Raw genomic sequence first — 22,059 nt, forward strand, 5'->3', positions numbered from 1 at the left:
GGTAAATGGCAAAGCCAAAGAAAAAATGCCTGCTTCCCAGGTAAGTATTAAAAAATGTACACAAAAAGTAAAAATGCACAGGAACAGGTGAAAGGTGTGGTACAAGAAAATTGTAAACTTGAAGTAAAAAACAAGTACCGAACCAACACGGCTAGGCAAAAACTATTTATTGAACATAAAAAAGTGATAAAAGTGAGCGCTTTCGCGTCATAAAAACACAATGAAACACATTTTAAACACTTGCCCAAGCCCCCAAATGTAAAACAAAATAACTTTTACCAGGGAAAAGGTAGGTTTTAAAATAGTTTTAACAAATTTTCCACAAAACTTAAAAGTAACAGTGCTGTTTAAAAGTTACTAAAAGTCCCATGTTTGTCTACAAAAACACTTTTTTCCAGCTTAAAATAATTAATTTTAAAGGAGTTAACTTTCTATCATAAAATTTAAAAGTGGAAGGTTTTTTTAATTTCCAAAAGGAACTTGTCTGCCCAGCAATGGAACAGCATTACCCAACCATTGATTCACAAAAACCTGCTGGAGGAGCACTCTTTGGTGAGAAGAAAGCTCTGAAAGGCTTGGCACCCAAAATTACTCTTTCTTCACCTCTGCTTGAGCAAAATGTTTGGGCACGTGGAAGGTGTCCTGATCTTTGGAAGCTGTCTGTCTATTATATCCTTATCAGGATATAATCTATACAGCTGAGGCTACTGCAGCAATGACTTATATTGTGAAGATCTGCAAACACTTTTCCTGCCTTGATGCCACAGTTCCACCCTTCCCAGCTAACAGGTCACACCAGGATTGCTGTGGCCCAAGTATCAACTGCAGTCACAAGACTGCTGTCGCCAGAATACCATGGACTGAAACCCAAAATACAGCTCATTATGCTTTGCTAGAATACAGAGACTACATGCTCTTAAATCATGTACATTGCATAAAAAATGTAGCTAACATGATCATCAATGCTTCTGTTTTCTTCTGCTTGTTTTATACATTATCACAAGTTTGGAAATGCACATTGTACTAAAGATACAAACTGTACAACTTGTACTTGTCATAATACAACATAAAGATTGACTGTAACTGTTTTGAAAAGCCCATTGTTTTCTCATTCTATTTTTTTTATTAAAATACTATGATGTGTAGTGGTGGCTGCAGTAAGCTAACATCCATCACATATGAAAGCCATCATAAGTAATATGAGAACACTGTGGAAAATTAAACCTGTCTTATTCTCTTTAAATGACTGTACAATTACAACAAAATGTCAACAATTAATGTATAAAAATATTTTCTCTCTTATAACCTGTACATGTTCAATTTTGTTATATGTGGAAGTGTTGTCCCAGGGCCAGTATTGAAAAGGAGTCTTGTATATGGCTCATTTGGCCTATATATTTTAGCAAAGGAAATAAACAAAAAAAATAAAAAATGAAATGCACTTACTAATGAGAGGTTCACCTGCAGACAGCTGCAGAATGTGTGTAAGCATGTACCCACACTCAAATGTGTGCATGTTCCATTGGCAAACATCAGAAAATTATAAAGGCTTTTTTTTTTGGGGGGGGGTATATTTAACTCTACTTGTTATCTTAATGGATTGTACTTATGAATGTATAAATTAATAATATAGCAAAACTCATCATATAATACCCTGTGCATATTTTATTTGGTTCTTCAATAAAAGTGTTTTTTTTTTCTGTTTTAATAGTATGCTGCTTACTGCATCACAGTTTCATTGGCAAGTCTATGAATGATGGCATATATATGACTGAGTTTGATTCTATTCAGGTTAAAGATGATGCTTCATTATGATTTTCACTAATTGTTGAGGAATTATCATGAGTGAGAAGGAAAAGCCTAGGCTTGCCAGCATACCTTTCAACTGTACAGAGTTTCACAGAATATCCAGATTTTTTTCTCACATTTTGGTCTGCTCCTCATAACATTTTTTTTGACAAATCAATGTGATGATTTTAGGATTAAAGTTACTAAATAATGAAATGCATTTGAGTTTCAGACTTCATATCTTTCAGAAAATGCATGCTAATACAAATATTGTTATTCTAGCAACTTTCTAAGTTTATTAGAGCAATGTTTAAATGTGTCCCTATTTTTGGGCCTTTGTCCCCCCCCCCCCCATTATGTCAGGCTAAAAGAATGGCAAACTTGATGCCAAAATTGATAGATATGGACCAATGTGGTTTTGTGGAGGTGAGTAAACATTTGACAACATAAATATAAAAATGATAATCCATTACGAAGCAGAATGTAAGAAAATACTGCTGTTATTGGTTGATCTTGATGGACAAAGTATTTAATAGAGTAAACTGAGATTTTATGCGTAGGGCAATGAAAGCATTTTTTTTCTGATATAATAATAAGAATAATTAGAAGGATATATGAATGATGCTTGGGGTATAAAAATATGAATGTCCTTTTCTGGTTTTAACAAGTACAAAATTGGTATGCAAATAGATCTAACTTTTCTTGACTACAATAGCAATTATATCCTTGAATATCTGACTCCCTCATTTTCTTTGTCAATTGCTCTAAATATAATGCAAATAACAAAGGAGAAATGGGGCATAATAAATAAAGGAATAAACAAGAAAAGACTGGAAAGAGACATTAGATATACAGTTCTCAAAGAAACAATGGGAGGACATATGCATGGCTCCCAAAATGCAAGTCTAGAAGATTTAGAATTTTAGCCTGGAAGTATCTGTATTTTCTACCCCAAGCAGACTCCAAAGAATTTTTCCACAAGTAGATGGCAAATGTTGGAGGTATAATGGGGAAGAAAAGGGTAACTGGAAACATAAGTTTTGGAAGTTTATTGAGTTGGCAAATTTAAAAATTTCCTACAGAGTACTCTATCAGAAATACTGGATGAGCAAATGGCTGTAAGTAAGGTAATGATTTTTCTGAGCTGGGATACAGGATCTGAATTGCATAAACATAGTATGTAATGCATTAAGTACAATTCTGCTGGTTACCAAAAAAGCAGTTAGTAGAAAATGTAAATCAAAATGTTAACCAACTGTATCTGAAGTACTGACTATTGTAACAGAGATAAAGAACAGAAGTGGGATCTTTAGAAAAGGGTAGCAATAAATTACATAGAAGAAATGGAACTTGTGGGAACAATACATGCAAAAAATATTTAGGAGGAGGAATGAGGTTTAAGAGATGGCAGGAACTGAATAATTGATGTATTATTGCTAAGATTATAGGATATCTAACAATATCTGTGATGTATGTTTGTAAATGTGAACTTGTTATAATATGGCTTGATTACTTTTATATAAATTTAACTTTGGCCATGTCACAGGTGATAATTCAATAAAGATGTATTTTTTTTTTAAAAAGGGAAGGAATATAAACTGGAATTTATTAAACACTGCTGGTTTGGGCAATGACCAGTTACATATTCAATTATTGTACACTCAATCATACTATCAACTTATAGTAGTTGTAGCCAAGCAGTCACAGTCTTCAAGACAAGGATGCTAATGGTTATAATTTACCAGTGTTGTGAAAATAACCATATGCACCTAGAAATTAAATACACAGTGAAGGATATTCTTGCACAGGAAAATAAAATTTTATATCAAGAGATGGCATAAGAACAGTAACAGCTAGGGGGCGACACATTTAGTAGTGCTTAGATTTAACTATAACCTATCTACCCCACATAATTTGAACACCAAACTGTCTCGCTTCTCATCTGTAGTCCATGAAAACATCCTCTTCACTGCTCCCAGGCTTGCTAACCGCCCACCAGACATTCAAAGAGGAAAGCAGAAACTGACTAGACCAACTGCTGAGCTGATTTCCATAGAAATAGTTACTTCACCTGAAGAAATGCCGGGGGCTTGTCCTAGACTGAGTCAATACTGGGAAATGGTGAAATGGTACCCTTTCTGCAAGAAGGCACCCTGACCTTTTACTTCTTGCCGAAATAAAAAAAAAATAAATACAAATACTTTCCCTCAAAGCAAAGTCGATTAGGTAGCTAGAAGGTTCTAACCACAAATAAGGCAACATTGCTTTTGACAGTAAATAGCAATCTAAGGAACTCAAAGCTATGCCTGTGTTTGTGGATGTATAAACAGTTTTACTTTTCAAAGTTCTGCTGCATTTCAACAGAAAAAAATATTTACTCTGTACAGCTTATCTCATTTCACACTCATGATGAATGTTTACTTAAAATAAAAGTTCAAATTTTCTACAGCTTCTCACATTTTACATCTCTGTTGCATGTTTACTTAAAATCAACTAAATATTTCTACAGTTTTTCACATGTATTACACAAAAATTTCTACACAGCATAATACAGACAAAACAATGGGAAAAAATCCATTGATAAACAGTAAAGTGCAATAATGCGAAAAACTCTGAAATTAATCAGATCAATGTCAGAGTAAATTCCACAGTGATACATTTTTCCTCTTTTAACCCCCTCCCCACCACCACTACTTAGGATCAAGCTTGATAGCTCTTCTGCCTGCACAAATCAGTTCCTCCGTTCCATGGATATGGTAGTTGGGAACTCCTAGGTTCTCAGTCCATTTGTTGCAACCTGGGAATCCCCAATGAGTTCATCCATTTATGGTGAGAATCAGGTGGTAGGGAGCAGGCCAGCTTCCTAGTCCTGTGGGGAATATTACCTTTTTCTGTGGAAAAGCAAACTCCATGCCCTGTTGTAGCTCTTCTCAGCACTGCTACAGCTGCTCTCCAAGGGGAAACATGCCACTACATCTCTAATTCCTCTTGATATGTATGCCATTATTCCATCTGGTTTTCACTTAGCATTTACAGCTGAGGAGCAAAAATGATCCTCAAACAGGAAAACAAGCCAAGTATTTATACAGTTTATGCCACATACGGAGCACTACAGCATTTCATTTCTGACTGCAAATGCAACACAGACGCTCATTTCTGAATGCTGGTAATGCACTAAAGACTGATGGGCATCAGCCAGTTGTACCCCATAACACACTGCACCTGAGGCACTACCCTCTTCTCCCCCCATCTTAGCTATGCTTCTGCTTCTTGGTCTTCCCACTGCCACTAAGCCTTTATCTCCTACTAGTCCATTCATTTTCTAACCATCACCAGCCTGCAAGGACAAAGATAAGCTCATGGTACTGTTGCTACCATTTACAGACAGCTGAAAGATGTTATGTACTCCTAACTACATCCTCTCTTGCACCCCCTGATTCACTAGTGTGCACACACTTTCCCCACATACACTAGTTCCACTGATTGTCTGGTAGGATGAAGCACCCAACCTTAGTCCATTCACTGCATGCAGTCTAACCTTACTTCCATTAGGTTTCAGCCAAACTGGGAACCAAATCATTAGCCTATGCCCCCCCCAGGATGGTTGAAACTACCACTCAACTCTCATTTCACCCACTCCTCATCTCCAGCTACCTCTTCCAGTTGCCAAGTTCATTTGTGTATTCCAGTTACTAGGACAGTGTACTATTATGATTACTGTTTGACTCACACTCAGGAAAGTATGCAACTCATCCATGAAGAGCTCCACAGAGAGAGCTACTTACAACTGCACCACAGAGCAGACCATACAATGTTAAATGGTGAAATGCCTATGTCCTTCTTACTTCATGTTTTAAACCAGTCCAAAATAATAAAATATATTTTAAACATTTTAAAGTGAGCCTAAGAAAAAGCTTTATTTTCAGGGTCGGGGACAGCAAACTGATTTACTGGCAATATTTTGATTAAATTCCTGTTCAACCCTAGTTTTAAACCTTATCTGAAACCACCAAAAACGTACAGTTGTGTAAAATCTTACCATAACAGTCATTGGTGAGAGACCTGGGCGCACAGGTTGACAGCAACCTTAACTTCAATCGCCATGTCTCCACAGTGGTAAGAAGGGCATTTTATACTGCTCATCTCATAAGTAAGGGCATTGCCTCCAGAAAAAAAAGAGGTTATAACCCCCCCCTGTACTCTTCCTTAGAGTACAACGCTCCCTTTAGTATGTTCCTTTCCAAATACCTGCAGCAACAGGAGGCCACAAAGGTCCCTTCAAAGAAAATTCAGGGTCTTCAAGACTTGTCTTATGCAGACAGACTGAAATCATTGTCATTTTATTCTGTGTCGTACAGAGTGCTTAGAGGCGACCTGTACCTTCCATACAGAGAAATCTTTGACACAGCTTTAACGGAAATGCTGCACATTCGCAAGACAAATGGCACACAAGTAATTTGCACAAAGGACCTTAACCTGGTATGTGACATCAACAGAACTTGCTGGAGAGACTGACTTGTCTCACAGAGGTTGCCTCACCTTTGGAATTCACTCCAGGGGTTCCACCTGTGTCCCTCTTAGACGGGGACAATTAGGTGCTGATTTTAGTGTCTGCTTGAACTAGACACCCTTGGGAACATGGGTTGAACTTGGCTCTGGTTGTAAGGGCCCTGGGGCTGTTAGCCTAGTAACCTCCTATGATCCTATGTCCTTCTCTTCATTGTTGCAATATTACTCACCCAAGGGATCTCCTTCCAAGGATAGCCCAACATCTGGCCAGTATACCAAACCATTCAGCTCTTATAGGCACTTTACATCACACCTATGCTCCCCATTCAAAATATAGGGCACAAAGGTGATGTAGGGACACATACGCTCAGAACTGAAGAAGCCCCAAGAGGAACAAAATACCCTCAGGAACATGTGCATCCATAAAGAAAAATAAAGGAAGGACGGGAGGGGGGCCCCTCAGCCAGGAGGGAAATAAAACACAGAGCAACAGTCAGGACAAAGGGGGAAGGAGGGAGAGAGTGAATACTGCAACACTGAAGAGAAGAATATCTACTGTTATGGTAGGATTTACAGAACTATGCTACTTCCTTCCATATTACTGTTGCAGTATTCACCTAATAGAGTACAAGCAGAACCTGGGAGGAGGAAGGCAGATGGTCAGTCCCATGACATGACTCAATGATGATGGCAGGAATTTCCTCGCTCACTAAAATCCTCCTTGGTCCCACAAATATATTCAGCTGAGGTTCTCCCTCAATGTCAGGTGCAGATGTTGGAAAATATGTAGGAAGTACAAGAATTTGGATTCATGTCAGCCTCTGGAAATGTGCAAATGAATCTGAAGCAAGCACAGGACAGTCTTCAGGACCTTCACAAGCTTCAAGAGAAATGCTCGGGGGAGGCTGGACAGCAACAAACTCAGCCCTAAGTTTTTGGGCCTTTGTGGCAGATGGCAGGCCCTTGCAATGGAAGGATTCTGCCACAGCACCCTAAGCCAACAGCTTAAGTTATTGGTTATCAAGATATATGGACAAAGAGGAGAGATGACTATGTAGAGTCTCAGGCACAAATGCTTGGCAGATAAAACACTATTATTGAAGGAAGCACCCAAGCAAAAAAAGACTCTGGTTGAGATGGTCTTTATGGGGAATCTGCTTTCCACAGTGACATTTTCACTTTCTGGATGACATGAACACAATATCAGACAAAAGTAAAAGAAGAAGAAACCCCAAAGGGGCACTTATCTGAAAAGCAGCTAGGTAACCAGAACAGCAGAAAAGCATTCAGATTGATGGACAATGATGGACTTTGGACTGGCTGCAAAGAAGTTCTGCGTGTTTGCATCTGTACATCACCTTTATGCCCTACACTTTGCATGGGGAAGCACACGTGAGACTTACTGCGCCTATAAGAGTTGAAGGCTTTGGTACACTGGCCAGATGGGCTATCCTTTGCAGGAGATTTCTTATGTAAAGCATACTGCAACAGTGATATGGAAGGACATCTACTGTTTAATTAAACTTCTTACTATTTCACTGCATTCTAATGCTACTATACACAGCTTTCTGCTTCCTAACCTTAACTCTGTTTCAAAATACAAGTTCACTCATATAATTTCTTACTATTGAATTTTTATCAAAGTACCAATCAACTATGATAACCTCTCTGTCATTTAACCCTGTCTCTCTGCAGTACTTTTTCTTTCCACCTCAGCCTGATCTTTGGCATCAAGTGAAATTAATCTACTACGGTATTGTAAAATAACTTGTTTATCCAATGAATGTCAGTGTATGTACATCACAATATTGCAGAATTTGATTTCTGTTAATGTACTTTATTAAAGTTTAATCCTGTGTCTCTGTACTATAATTGTTATCCTATGTGACTTTACTCTTTGTATTAACGTGCAACATTGTATAATTCTGCCTGGAGCCCTTCTACCAAAACCTCCAAATGAAAGGTCTTTTTTTTTTGCCCAGTTAGACTTTCCCAGTCAACAAATGGAAATAGATAAAAGAAATGATTAGCATATCTTTCTCATAATGTAAAAAGAGCACTAAGTGCAAAATATGCATTCACTGCACCATATTGTTTTCAGTACTGCAGTTTATTTTTGCAACCCATTGTGCTTACTTCTTCAAATCCAAATGATAGCACAGGGGTACAAAAAAAATACCTGAAGCTGGGGTAATGTAAAAAAATGAGTTATGAAAAATAATAAACCTTGCCACACAAAAGACAAAGATTAAAAAGGAATAATATTTCTAGAGTTGCAAAGCTTTAACCTGTAGACTACCAAGTAAGTAAAGGGATGGAAGGATATCCAAATGAAATTAATAATTATGTCCAACAGTATGAGCCTTAACAAGCACACAAGCAGAAAGCAACCGCTTCTCCCCCCACCTAATGTAAGGGGGATAAAAAAGTGACTGTCAACCTAGAAGTTAGATAGGTTCCAAGAACATTCCCATACTATCTTTCATCAGTGGAGTCCCTCCTAGGAAGGGCAAGCAACATGACAGCAGCACATCGGTTGGGGTTATATGAACACTAGGAAGCAGTTATGATTCCCTGAGAATGTGAAAGTTTAAATAACTAAAATGATACCCCCAAAATTAGTACAGTCAGAAGGAGTTTTAGCAGCTCTCCCATCTCCCCTCTGGAATAGAAGAGGGGTTGCAAGCTCACAGGCCTAGCACTTCAAATGCAGTGTGCACCACTGAAAAGGTCAACACAGTAACCAAGAAAAAAAAACATCAAATTTTCTTCAGATAGCCACAACACCAATAAAGGAATCATGGATTAATATCCTTTTTATCAAGGTTAGTTTTGCTGAGGTACAAGCCAGACTTTTATGGATGGGAACAAATATATCAACGCCAGGATGCAAAAAGGTTGTTAAACTGATGCAACCAACCTAAATAAAACATGGTTATAAATGAATTATAAACAACATCACAATAAGAACTTTTTAAGAAAAATGTTAAAATATTAAAACACCTCGTTGAACAGCCATAGAAATCCTTCATCAAAATGAATAAATGACCACTGTAAAAGCACAGTATATATGTATTCAATACTTCTTCTTCTTCTTCTTCTTTCGGCTTTTTCCCGGTTAGGGGTCGCCACAGCGGATCACCTTGTCCGCACATTGAATGGCAGTGGAGTTTTACGGTGTCGAGTTGCCAGCCCGGCGCCCAACCTTCCACAGAAGGCACACTCACATGCACACCTAGGGCCAATTTAGAGTGTCCAATCCACCTGCAGCATGTCTTTGGGATGTGGGAGGAAACCGGAGCACCCGGAGGAAACCCACGCGACCACAGGGAGGACATGCAGACTCCGCACAGAAGGCACCCCAGCCGAGGATCGAACCAGAGAACCTCTTGCTGTGAGGCAGCAATGCTAACCACTGCACCACCGTGGCCGCCCTATATATGTATTCAATACTCTTTATGTAAAAATACTTAGAATAGAAATTCTTAATTAAAAAATTCTTAGTTAAAAATGATGATAATAACACTGTGTGTGTGTGAGAAAGAATCTAACATGAAACTATAATTTAGCCCTTCTTAATTTCAGAACACTCGCAATACTAACACAGTCATTTATTCATTTAGTTATTTTGATGACGGATTTCTATGGCTGTTCAACAAGGTGTTTTAATATTTTAATATTTTAGTATTTTAACATTTTTCTTAAAAAGTTCTTATTGTGATGTTGTTTATAATTCATTTATAAACATGTTTTATTTAGGTTGGTTGCATCAGTTTAACAACCTTTTTGCATATTTATTTAAACATTTACCCAATTAATTAATTTATTAACTAACTGATCATGTGATTTCACTATTTGGATTATATAAACCTGTGATGTTTTGAATGCAAGTTCATCTTGAAAAAGCCTGGTACTATCCAGGCGAAAGCGCTTCATTATATATTTTCATTTTCCTAATACGTTAGCCTACTACTGCTGCAGGTTCTTGGGCCAAGAATAATGCCATTCCTTGTTTACTTTTTCTGTGAAACATCCCTATAAAAACCTATATGTCAGTTATTTTGCAACTTAGTAAGAGCTAGTTCACCATTAGCAGAAGATGTACTCTCTCTGTAGGACAGATGAGAAGCCAACTCACAAATCCATCTGTGCCCCTCCCCCCCAGAAGTGATGCTAATACCTATATAAATACTTTATAAAGAAATGCACAGGCAGCTTTCAAGCTTAAGTACTACTTACATGAAATCAGCTATTCAATAAATCTAAGCTTATTTTTCTGCAACCTGGTTTTCATTAACATTTCCCTAACAATCTTACAATTCTAAGGGGTAAAGGATATACTTACCATTTCCTGAAACATAATGTTTTTCTTACCTTATATGGGACTTCTTAGCACTTTGAAATTACATCTGCTTTGCAGGCAAAAGAAAACATTCGAAAGATCCACAGTTAGAGATTCTACAGCACACAGCCTCTGTTCCCAACATGAAGTTACTAAAGCAACTACTTTCAGTGTTCTAATAAAATAAGTAGTTATACTTGAATGGAGAAACGACATCACAACATAAACAAAATTTAAAAACACTTATAAATATATCTGGTACACACTCAACACAAAATGACTTACAACATAGGCCAAGTTAGTTCTTGAGATGATAGCAGAGCCCTTCTCAGGAACTGTAACTATCAACGAACAGCCAGGTTCAAGTTTAGGCCCTTCATCTTCCTTAATCGCCACTGCCACTTTCAAAGAACTTGATGCCCCAGTAACCGTGTCAGTAACCAAAAATATCATGCTGTCATGTGATGCCACAGAGCCACTCTGATAATATTCTACTGCATTCTGGATGACATGTACATATTGAAATGTGTCACCTAAAAGCAAAGAAAAAACATCACTTCATTACTTACATAAGAACAGTGGTGGTAACAATAAGAAGTAATACAGCAGGACACAGAATCAGCTTTGGATCCGTGGTGGTGGTGCTGCGGTAGCGTTGTCACCTCACAGTAAGATGCACTCCAGTTTGATTCTCAAGAGTCTTCTGCGTGGAGACATGCGTGAATGGGCGTACCTTCTTTGAAGGTTGTGCGTCAGGGCTGGCAACTCGGCACGTAAAAATCAACTGCCAATCATTAGTGGACCGGACTTCCGCTGTGGCGACCCCTAACTGGGAAAACCCAAAAGACACAACAACAACAACAGAATCAGCTTTGGAACATAAAGTAGAGGCATGCTGGGCAACTACCATAACTACGGCTTATGAATCACATTTTAGTTAACAGCTACTTTTAGCTTCCAGAAACAGCTTCTAAGCATTTACCACATGGAATTGAATCCCACCTTCCTAAGGCAGCATACAAATACATCACACGTTTACAGATACCAACCAAAGAAACCAAAACTGGTCCTCATCTTACAGAATTGTTCTGAGTCTCAACAGTGGAGAAAAATTCACCCTGAAAGAAACTACAAATGAAATTATTTCAAAGAAGAAAGATGGCCCACCGGTAACATCAGTCCAAATTCTGCAATCTCATATGAAGGAAGGGTTATTACCCAATATTCTCTTAAAAATCAAATGATATGGAATGTACGAGGTGCAATGGCTTACCTTGTTTGAAGTAATCTTAGTTGGTAACACACTCACAAGCTTCTAACGTATTATTTAAACCAAATGGTGATAGCCAAAAGACATAAATAACCCTAAAAAAGCAAACACAAACCACAATATATGGAAAACAGAGAGTGCTTGATCAGCATATCCTGCTGCAATCTTCTCTGAACATGGACACCATAAGCTCCTTAAAAATGTGGACTCTTAGGCAATACAAATATTAAGAAAAATATGAAAAACAATACATCAGAAAGACACAAATGTAAGGAAGAATATTATGCAGCTACCATTCTGACCTCCATCTCACAATTAATATTTTCTTCAATGTTTGCTGGCCTACACACCACTAACCATCACTACTAGCTCAGTCAACCTTCCACCATCCTCCTCTCTACAGAACTTCCTTAAGTTTGATGAGCATTTCTATCTAGCTGTTATTCATACAAACTCCTCTCCCATCTTCCTTCAAAAATCCACCAAGTTTTTGGATTATACTGAAATTCCAAACCATTTTCACATGCTCCTTACTTTCCACCCTAGAGTACACGTCTAATGCAACATTATTCCTTGATTCGCCATGATAAAATTTCCAAGTACCACCCTGGCTCTTCTTTACCTATCATTCCATTCCATTTTGGTGCTCTTCTGTTTTTTTTGCAAGGACTCCAGAACTGTAAACACTGGGATACATTAGCTACAATGTGCAAAAATCATGTAACAACTGTATGTAATTTCCTGAAATGAAAATGTAAATGAATGCTTTGAAATTAGTACTAGTGATAACCTATTAGCAAAACTTCATTGTGTGAGCATCATACAGTGTATAATGCTGCATAAATATGCTGACATTCCTGGTTTATTCTTTCTTTTATGCGTAGTCCTTGTGGTCATCTGGTGTATTACTTTTTTTGGTTTTATTAGTTTATATTTATTTATTAATATAATGTTAATGGTGACTGGTGTAGAGCATTGATCCCAAAGGACCTATTTTCAGACTCATCCTAGAAGAAATGCACAAAAAAACAAGCAAGCATTCCAAAAATTAGCAAGTAATAACTGCACGCGATAAAAAAATTCAAAGTAACAGCAAACAGCAAGCATTTTGAAAACAATTAGCAGTTAATCCTTTATTCCTGAAATTAAAATAATCTTAACTTCACCAATTTGTAATATTTTCACTCCAATTTTTTAAAATACCATCTATGAGTTTTCCACCTAATGAACTACGCAAATCCTGCAATTCTGTATACAAATGTAATTTCAATCAAATTGTAAAATATCTGTGAACATTGAAAAAAATTATTGTTATGTAATTCATAAGATGAGGACTCGTGTTATGCTGAAATTTTGGAGTGACAAGATAAGAAATGGTGTAGTCATGGAGTTTTAAATCACTATTAAAATGAACACACTTTCTGCATTTTTATGAATCAGGCAGTTATCCAGACAGAGTTACATATGTTACCTGCTTTGTTCTTAGGTGAGAAACTGGGGTTTAAGCATTTGGTAACCTACAACTGACAGAGGAGACAGACAGACCAAATGGCAAAGAGATAGATGGATAGTATTCTTCTGCAGCCACCAGAGTAACTGTCTATGCTCCTATCAAAGGAGTTGCAATGGTGAATATCCACTTTATCCAAAATCACCCAGGTTTACTATCGCACTACATTGGGGATCTGGAAATGTACCCTTTTTTCACTGTAGTATATTCTCGGAGTTGGAATATATAATATGCAGGGGGCGTGGTGGGGCACAGGGGACTTGGCCCCCTGCGAAAACATTATCAGTAACACAGAATTTCGAAATTGAAACTTCCAGTGTTCAAATGTCGATGCCATGATATCATTTCGAAAATTCTGGTCATTCTTTATTACCAATTTCGATGAACAGGTTTGATCAAATGTGGAAAATTATTTAAAATTTCCACATTTTGATAGTAAACCAGTCACCCATAGTTCCATCAAGGAAGAATAGTAGAAGTAGGGGTTGCAAGGTCAGTTTTCTGAACATTTTAATGTCCAAGATTTTTTTTTTCAGTCTGGAAAGCGCCAAGACTAGTCTTCAGGATCCATCCTTATTGGGTGCTAGAAATGATCTTAAGTAGAAACCATTTCCCTTGCAGCTTGAGAACTGTTTTTATGTTCCTCTGTTTAACAGCTGTCCAAAATTTGCACAGCTATGCTTTGCTGGATGAGGGAAAGCACACTCAATTCTGTATCTTCTAACCAACATAAATTGTCTCTTAACCAGATCAAACAATTTTCTGTGAAGAAAGAGAGCCTTCTGTCCATGACGTCAAGTGGCAGTGAAGAATAATCCAGTCTTTTCTTCTTCAATATGGAGAGAGCTGTTTCCTCTTTCCCTAATATCATTACCTGTCTCTACTGCCTTTCTATGCCAGCTTTCTTTCTGAAATTCTCCTCTTTGCTAAATCTGTTCTACTACCATTGTTTACCATGGATAAAAGGGATAGTGTTTTAAGGGACGATTCCTGTAACACTTAGAAAATGTGGGACAAAAACAATGTTTTACAGACGGCATAGTTTTCCCAGTCTCTTTCAGTTTTAAAAAAAAAATGTTGAGATTGATTGCAAAACACAGTTCTTAACTAAGGGTATACTTCCTAAGTGCCACAAGACATCACCAAACATGGTCTGAATTCCAAGGCAGGCATACTTTCAAGTAGTGGTACCTGTAGATGCCTCCAAAACAGGTACCTATGCCATCAGAGTCATATTTAATAGCACATCTTTCAACTTTCAAGGCAGTCTGTGTCAACTTATAAAACCTTTATGGTCTCACCCTCCATTTCAGTACCCTTATATCTGTGTTGCATTAGGATATCCCCATGTTATACAATCATTTTCTTCTGGCATTTTATGGTCTTGACTCCAAGGAAGGGTGACATATTTTCATCTTTCACAGCTCTACACTACATATGGTGTTGGTCATAGGTCTGGGTTACAGCATGCCCCTCAGTTTCAGATTTCTCTTGCATGACTCTAGCAACTCTCTGCTCCTTCACTGAAAAATTTCCTGCATTAAATTAAGGATTTTCCCAAAAGAGAATTCCACTGATTGGCATCCTGGGTAAACAGTACCTTCCTCATGTGTGCCACAGCCCATACAGTGGTAAAGCTGGCAAAAATAAGCCTAGTCCTTCTCATTCTTGAGTCAGAGGAAGATGTCTCCGGTGAGGAAAGGCCTGTCTTCCTCTTAGACAGAGGGCCATTATCCAAGGTAGCAGATCTAGATATGGTGGGAAGAGGTTAACTCTTCAACAAGCCATTACATTTTACTCCTGTATTCTTGTTACCTCCGTGTCTGCCAAGCTTCTCCCTACTGATCTTGAGTTTACTTATTCTCCCTCACTGAGTATCCCCAGCACAAAGGTAACAACAGACTGAAGGAGAGTCATTCAGGAAGCCAAACAAGTGGGCTGTGCACTAGATGGCATCCTAATGATGATGGAGTCCTGATAAGGTTAACAACCTGCTGCTGGGGGCTGACATTAGCATCCACATCACGACTGTGGCATTGCACATCCTTCCTGTTCATGTGCATGCTACCACCAGCATGTTAATGATGATTATCATTATTTCCCATGCCCATGGTTTTGGTCTTTTGCATGCCATGCAAACCTCTACTTGCAAGGTGGTGATCAGTCCCCTGAAACCATCCCCCCACCATGGGGGAAGATGGCATCAAGTCACTCATCTTCCATCCTGCTGCAACTTCACACTTCCAATAATTTTGTCAAAACCATTCATATAACTTTGAAGAAATTTAACTGTCCATCTCTTGACTCTCTGGTAAGGAATGTTAGAAATCTCGGTGTAATTTTTGATGGTAGAATGACAAATAGGGATTAGGTATCAACCGTGCCGTGAAGACCTCCTACTTACAGCTTCATAATATTTCTCACATCAAGTATCTCCTTCTTCCAAATAACCTCTCAGTGGTTTTACATGCTCTGGTTCCTGCTCCTCTTGATAACTGCAATTCCCTAAACCTGGAGCTGCCTGATTACAGCTTGATGACTTGCATCAGGTTCAGATCTGAGGCACAGTTACTTACAGCTAATTTGTTAACTTTAGATTATTCCTATTCTGTGGGACCTGCACTGACTGCCTGTTCAATCATGTTACCTTTAAAATCATTTTACTGATTTACTTAGTCCTACAGGATCTACTTCCTCTGTAACTTAAGGAGCTTCTGATTCATATGTCCCAGCTAGGTCCCTTCATTTCTCAAAAAACTAGAGTATAAAGACTGTGGTCAAAAGAAAAGGAGAGAAGGGGGATGAAAATTGGAAATTTCAGTTATGGTCACAAACACAGAAAAATGCAGAGAGTTTGAAAGATGAATGGCTAAGATGAGGTGAAGTTAAACCAAAAGATGGGACTTTAATAACAGCCTTTATCCCTGTACTCTTTTTCCTACACACTGCTATAAGGTGATCTATGCCTAGATTAGAAGGCATCCTCTGATCACACAGAGATAGATTTGTTGCACATTTGCAAAACAAACGGTTTCAGAAATTTTCATTCTAAAGATCTAAAACTCATCTGCGACAAACAGGACATGTTGGAAGGACGGGTACATGTCTCAAACATTATCCATCCTCTGGAACAGGCTTCCCATTCCATGTGAACCAAAGTTCATCACTAACCCTATTAAGATGCAACTTGGACCAATGGGTGGGAAATTTCAAATTTCCAACAGACTGGCACTATGTCCCTGATGGTCAAGGAAAGATGGTAAATGCTTGTGTGCAAGCCTATACAGTAACTGTAAAATTCATTGGGGTATTGACACATGCCAGCAATATTTTGCTAAATTTGGGGTAAGCTTGGCTAGGTTTAAAGTGGCTCTTGTACTGATAGCTCAGTAACCCACCTAGGAACCCATAATAATGGCAGTTCAAAATCTTTTCTTTTCTACTAACTTCCAAATGTCTCCAGGAATACTCTTTTTCTGCAGACTTCTTTATTAATTGATTACACATCATCATTTTTATCTAATTTCTTCCTACCTTAGTTGTTGTGTCTCATCTTCCTCTAGTGTCTTCCATAAAAATTTCCAATTTTACATTTTCTTGGTTTTTCCCCATTCCTCTGCTTTATACAAATGTTCACAAAATTGACAAAATATTTCTAACCTCACTACAGATCTCTTACTAATTTTCCTGCCATATGCTCCCTAAGTTAGACTACTATTCTTTCTACTCTCTGCTCAGCATGTTCAATGTGTTCCACAAACAAACACTATCCATACAAGAGACAATGAAAATGTTTGCCGTCTATCCCAAGCTGTTGTGCTAGAAGTCTTTATAACCCAGAATTGTTATTACAAATAAAATGCTCAACTACAACCTTTCTAAACTCATGCACATTCTCCTTCTTCTTCAGTACTTTAACCTTTGCCAATTCCCTCTAAATAATTCCTATTGCTTCTTTCCTATTTCCTTTTGCCTCTAATTTCTACCATGTTTTTAAATTCCATTTTATCCCGCTCGCTATCCATCTCTTCTCAAGTAATATCTATCTTAATGAAAAATTTGCACAAAACACTAGGCACTCCTTAAATTCTTCCTTATTTTATCAAAATAGAAGGGCAGTGACAGTGACTTATCTCTATATCTTTACCAATAATATCTTAATCTTAGTTTTCATAGGGGCATGATCTGAGAAAAATTGTCAGACGAGTCAAAAAACTTTCAATTACTTACACATGCTCATGTGAAATAAAATCCCTATCCAGTCTAACCCAAATATTTTTTCTTGTGGAATATGTAAATTTTGAGTTCCTGTTATGGAATTCACATATTCAACACCAAATACGCAAACATATGTCTTCAGAGATATATCCTCTTCTGTTACTTATATCATCATCATAACTGCATATTGGATTCCACTCAAACAACACTCAGCTGAAAGGATGTTACTTCTCCAAAACTCTCTTTGTAGTTTTGGATAAAATATAAATGCATGATAGCATAACCCTCCATCCCTACCAGTAATCTCTTAATTCCACAAATATATATTTATTGTATTTCCTCATCTCTTTTGTCATTGCAGTCAGTACTTTTACTCTCGTTTGTCCATGTCCCTGACATGCTGAATGTTGAATCCAAAATCTGTTGTCAAATTTTCATACTTGTGGTGGGACAGCAGTAGCGTTGTTGCTTCACAGCAAGAGGTTCTCCTGTTCAATTCACAGCTGCAGTGCCTTCTGTGTGAAGTTTGCATGTCCTCCCCATGGTTGAGTGGCCTCCAAAAGACATGCGTGAATGGGCGTGCCTTCTCTGAAGGTTGGGCGTCAGGCTGGCAACTCGGCACCATAAAAAAATCTACTGCCAATCATTAGCAGACCAGAGTTCCGCTGTGGTGACCCCTAACAGGGAAAAGCCGAAAAGACAAACAAACATCCTACTCCCTGACGAAGTAGCATACCCGCTGACCAGGCTCTGTATTTAGTGTGCTTGGCTAACAAAGAACCAGAAGAACTAGTGTTCCCCCCAAAAAAACTAAGTGACTGGATACGCAACTAGAAATAGCTTGGTCCCAAGAGCTCATGTCTACTGACTGCTCAACACAGAGCACCAGAAGAGCTAGTGCCCCCCCCTCCCAAAAAAAAAAAAAATGAGTGACTAGATACATAACTAGAAATAGCTGGGTCCCAAGAGCTCATGTCTACTGACTGCTCAACGTATGTCATCTTTGCCAGTGGATCTGTTTATGTAATATTTTAACTAGCTAATCCCTGGCTTGCACACACTCTGCGGTAACCTGCTCACCTACCCCGCCCGTTTTCTTATTCCTAACCTTGTTATACTGTTCTCGCCATTCATTTCTAGTGTTATCCCAAACACACTGTAACACTTCAGCCATCAGCTAAGGCTTTCACCCCCCCCCTCTTTTCTCATTACTTTATCAGTCTCCCTTCCTGCAGCTATATCTCACTTATGTTTCTGCTACCCAACATACCTTAACCTGATTGTTTTCTTTCACGGCTGTTTCATTCTTCTCAGGCTCAACCCCTCCCATACGTCTTTCTTTCCCCTACATCACTTGGACAATCCTTTAGGTCGACACAGTCCTTCCTCTTCATGACCTCTCCTCCCCTTATCCTACTTTGGGCCTCCTGAATCTATACAGTGCCCTGCTGTTATGGGTGCCACCTTTCAATATTATATCCCACTCCTTGACCAGGTAGCATTCACGCTGACCAGGCTTCATATTTAGTGTGCTTGCCTATTAAGTCGAATTTAAAGAATTATATCCTGTTGATCTGTTTTCAAAACTGAGCTGTATTGATTGCCTGTATTCACATTGTATACTCGTCCTCTGTTTGATTCTAACTGCTGTGTATTGCTTTATTTACACTGGTATTGTTCCAACTTAATGACTTGAGGAATGTATTGCTATTCTGCACATGTTTAGTTGCATCACTTGCATACTGGCCACAGGTATTCCTTAGCTGTCTGCTGAGAACGAAATTAAGTGTTTGCCTGACTTGCTATGTTCTAGTGCTGCAGATAACATTGTGGCTATCCCCTTTTTCCTTAAATTGGCATGAGGTTCCAAGGCACTCTCCTTAGGCTGCCTTATCACAATTCTTGTATATTTTAGGATAGCCATGCCTGACTTTAGAGCTACTCCTGCTCATTTCTTTTTGTTGAGTCAGTAAATTCTGAAGCTCTCATTTTCTTTTTAACAGCTGTTCAAGACCCTAACTACAAGCTCCTTTATCAGTAAACTTACAGCTTCAGAGATAGCTACTGGATTGGCTGTATTCTTCCCTAACAGTTACATAGCCACCATGCACCTGTAATTTTTTGGCACCAACGCTAAAGAACGTTTTTTACTGCTCTATGCAGCAGTTGTGTTTGGTACCAACATAAATAGCTTGCATTAACCAGCTTTATCATCTTCCACCATTGATACCATCACTCTTATACCTTCAACCGCAATCTTCCCGCAGCTCATAGCAGCCTATGCAGTATGAAATGCTAAAATGTGTTTTCTGCTAACTGTACATTGCTGAGTGCCCTTTAACTTTGCTTGGTGGTGTTTATTCTTCATTTTTCAATTGTTATATGTATTTTTGACAATGGCATTGTTTCTTCATTTTTTCCAAATGTACTATTAACTGCTCTATATTTCCTGCTATTGCTAGTGTCTTGCCACATATCATGCCTCTCAATAATACCTGCTTATTAGATCTTCTTTCTTCTGCTCCCTTATTACTTTCTACTTATTAGTCTAGTTAATAGTTGTACATGCTCCCCCAACCTTCTATATTTTACAGACAGTGTACCAGAAGAACTAGTGTGACTGAATACGCAACTAGAAATAGCTGGGTCCCAAGAGTGCATGTCTACTGACTGCTCAATGTACATCACCTTTGCCACTGGATCTGTTTATGTAATATTTCAACTAGCTATTCCCTGGCTTGCACACACACTGCCTGCTCACCTACCCCCCCCATTTTCTTATTCCTAACCTTGTTATACTGTTCTCACCATTCATTTCTAGTGCTATCCCAAACCAACTGTAACACTCCAGCTATCAGCTAAGATTTTCACCCCTCCTCTTTCCCCATTACTATATCAGTCTCCTTTCCTCCAGCTATCTCTCACATACGTTTCTGCTACCCGACCTCTCTCTGTCTTTGCTTGGACAAAAACATACAGTCACTCACCTTAAACTGTTTTCTTTCATGGCTGTTTCATTCTTCTCCGGCTCAACCGGCTCCACTCGGGCTCACACTGCTCCCCTACCCTACCCACAATTCTCACCCACCCTCACTTTCATTACATTTACACCTAACGACACCCACACCCCTTTCTACCTCCTCCATTCAGATTAATAACCCCACCATCCCCCATACTACTACAACTTCTATTTGGTTTCTTCCACTACCTCCCTGTCTTATCTCACATCTTAACACTGTAATTTCTATTCTCCACCCCCACTTTATATTGGCTCTGCCCCACTCCACCACTTTTATCTTTCTTTCTCTCAGAACCATACTACCAAATATGAAGCTCTACTACTCTATGCTCTGCTACACTATTCAATCTTGTCTTTTGTTCCTGGTCTATAAAGCAACTGACAACCACAGCTTTTGCCCTAGTTACAATCAACCCCATGCACAAACCCCAAACCCTACAGCTATATTTGCTCACAACTGTACAATACTTCCAACTCTCTCCTTTATCTATTCAAAAATAAAAAATCCTCAAACCCTCATCCCCCCACTTTCAGATTCCATCAGGCTATCGCCAAATTTAAAAATCTACTACTGCTCTCCCTTAAACAAATAAAATTACAAGTGGACATCCATCCCAAACCTGGTCCCAGCAATGATTTACCTCAAACTGTATTGTTCCTCCCAAACTTTCTTTAATACTCCTCTAACCAAACTTTCCCTAGATCAAAGTCACATATCTCTCTACCAACTACCTCCAAATCTGACCTACTAATTACAAATTTCAACCTTAGAAGCCTTATAAATAAAATTTTTGAATTCCATGTTAACATAGACACCTACTCTCCTGACAGCAGTTATTACTGAGATCTGGTTAAAACCTCGCATTAAAGACTTGGACATTATTTGTAACAGTTATAGCATTATTAGACAAGACAAACTAAACAAAAGAGGTGGTAGAGTAGCAGTTATGTTTAAACACTCTCTAATACTAGACAATTTTAACTGTACAAGTCCAGGCATCCCAAATGCCAAACTCCTCATCACCCGCCTGCAAATAAATTCTCATAAATCCATGATAACCATAGCTACATATCTGCAGCCTGGCAACAATCTCCCAAACATAGAACTTCTCCTCTCATGGTCTACCTATACTTTCAATCAAGAAACTATCATCCTAGCTGACTTTAATCTAGACTGGCTCGGTTTCTCCTCTAACCACCCCATCAACTTTATGAATCTATATAATTTCTCTCAAGTTATAAACTGTCTCAATCACACTGACAAATACTCCAAAAAAGCCACTACTCGACTGGATACTAACAAGCCTAACCTCAGTGTCCAGGCCGGCTGCCTACCCATCGAACTTAGTGACCATGCCCCTACAATTCTAATTAGAAAAAGATTTCAAACTCAATCTCTCAAT

The 22,059-nt window shown here is 38.5% G+C and overlaps 1 protein-coding gene across 1 annotated transcript in view; it reads right to left on the minus strand.

The window, feature by feature from the left end:
- LOC122792799 (extracellular matrix organizing protein FRAS1-like) overlaps positions 1-22,059 on the minus strand; it is a 4,352,848-nt gene that overhangs the window by 1,764,931 nt on the left and 2,565,858 nt on the right. Inside the window, exon 36 of the mRNA XM_044060368.1 lies at positions 10,925-11,172. Coding sequence (XP_043916303.1) covers positions 10,925-11,172 — 248 coding nt within the window. The remainder of the gene's footprint in view (positions 1-10,924; positions 11,173-22,059) is intronic.

Source organism: Protopterus annectens, chromosome 2.part0 (assembly GCF_019279795.1).
Source record: "Protopterus annectens isolate FY-2018-M chromosome 2.part0, PAN1.0, whole genome shotgun sequence".
NCBI lineage: Eukaryota > Metazoa > Chordata > Ceratodontiformes > Protopteridae > Protopterus > Protopterus annectens.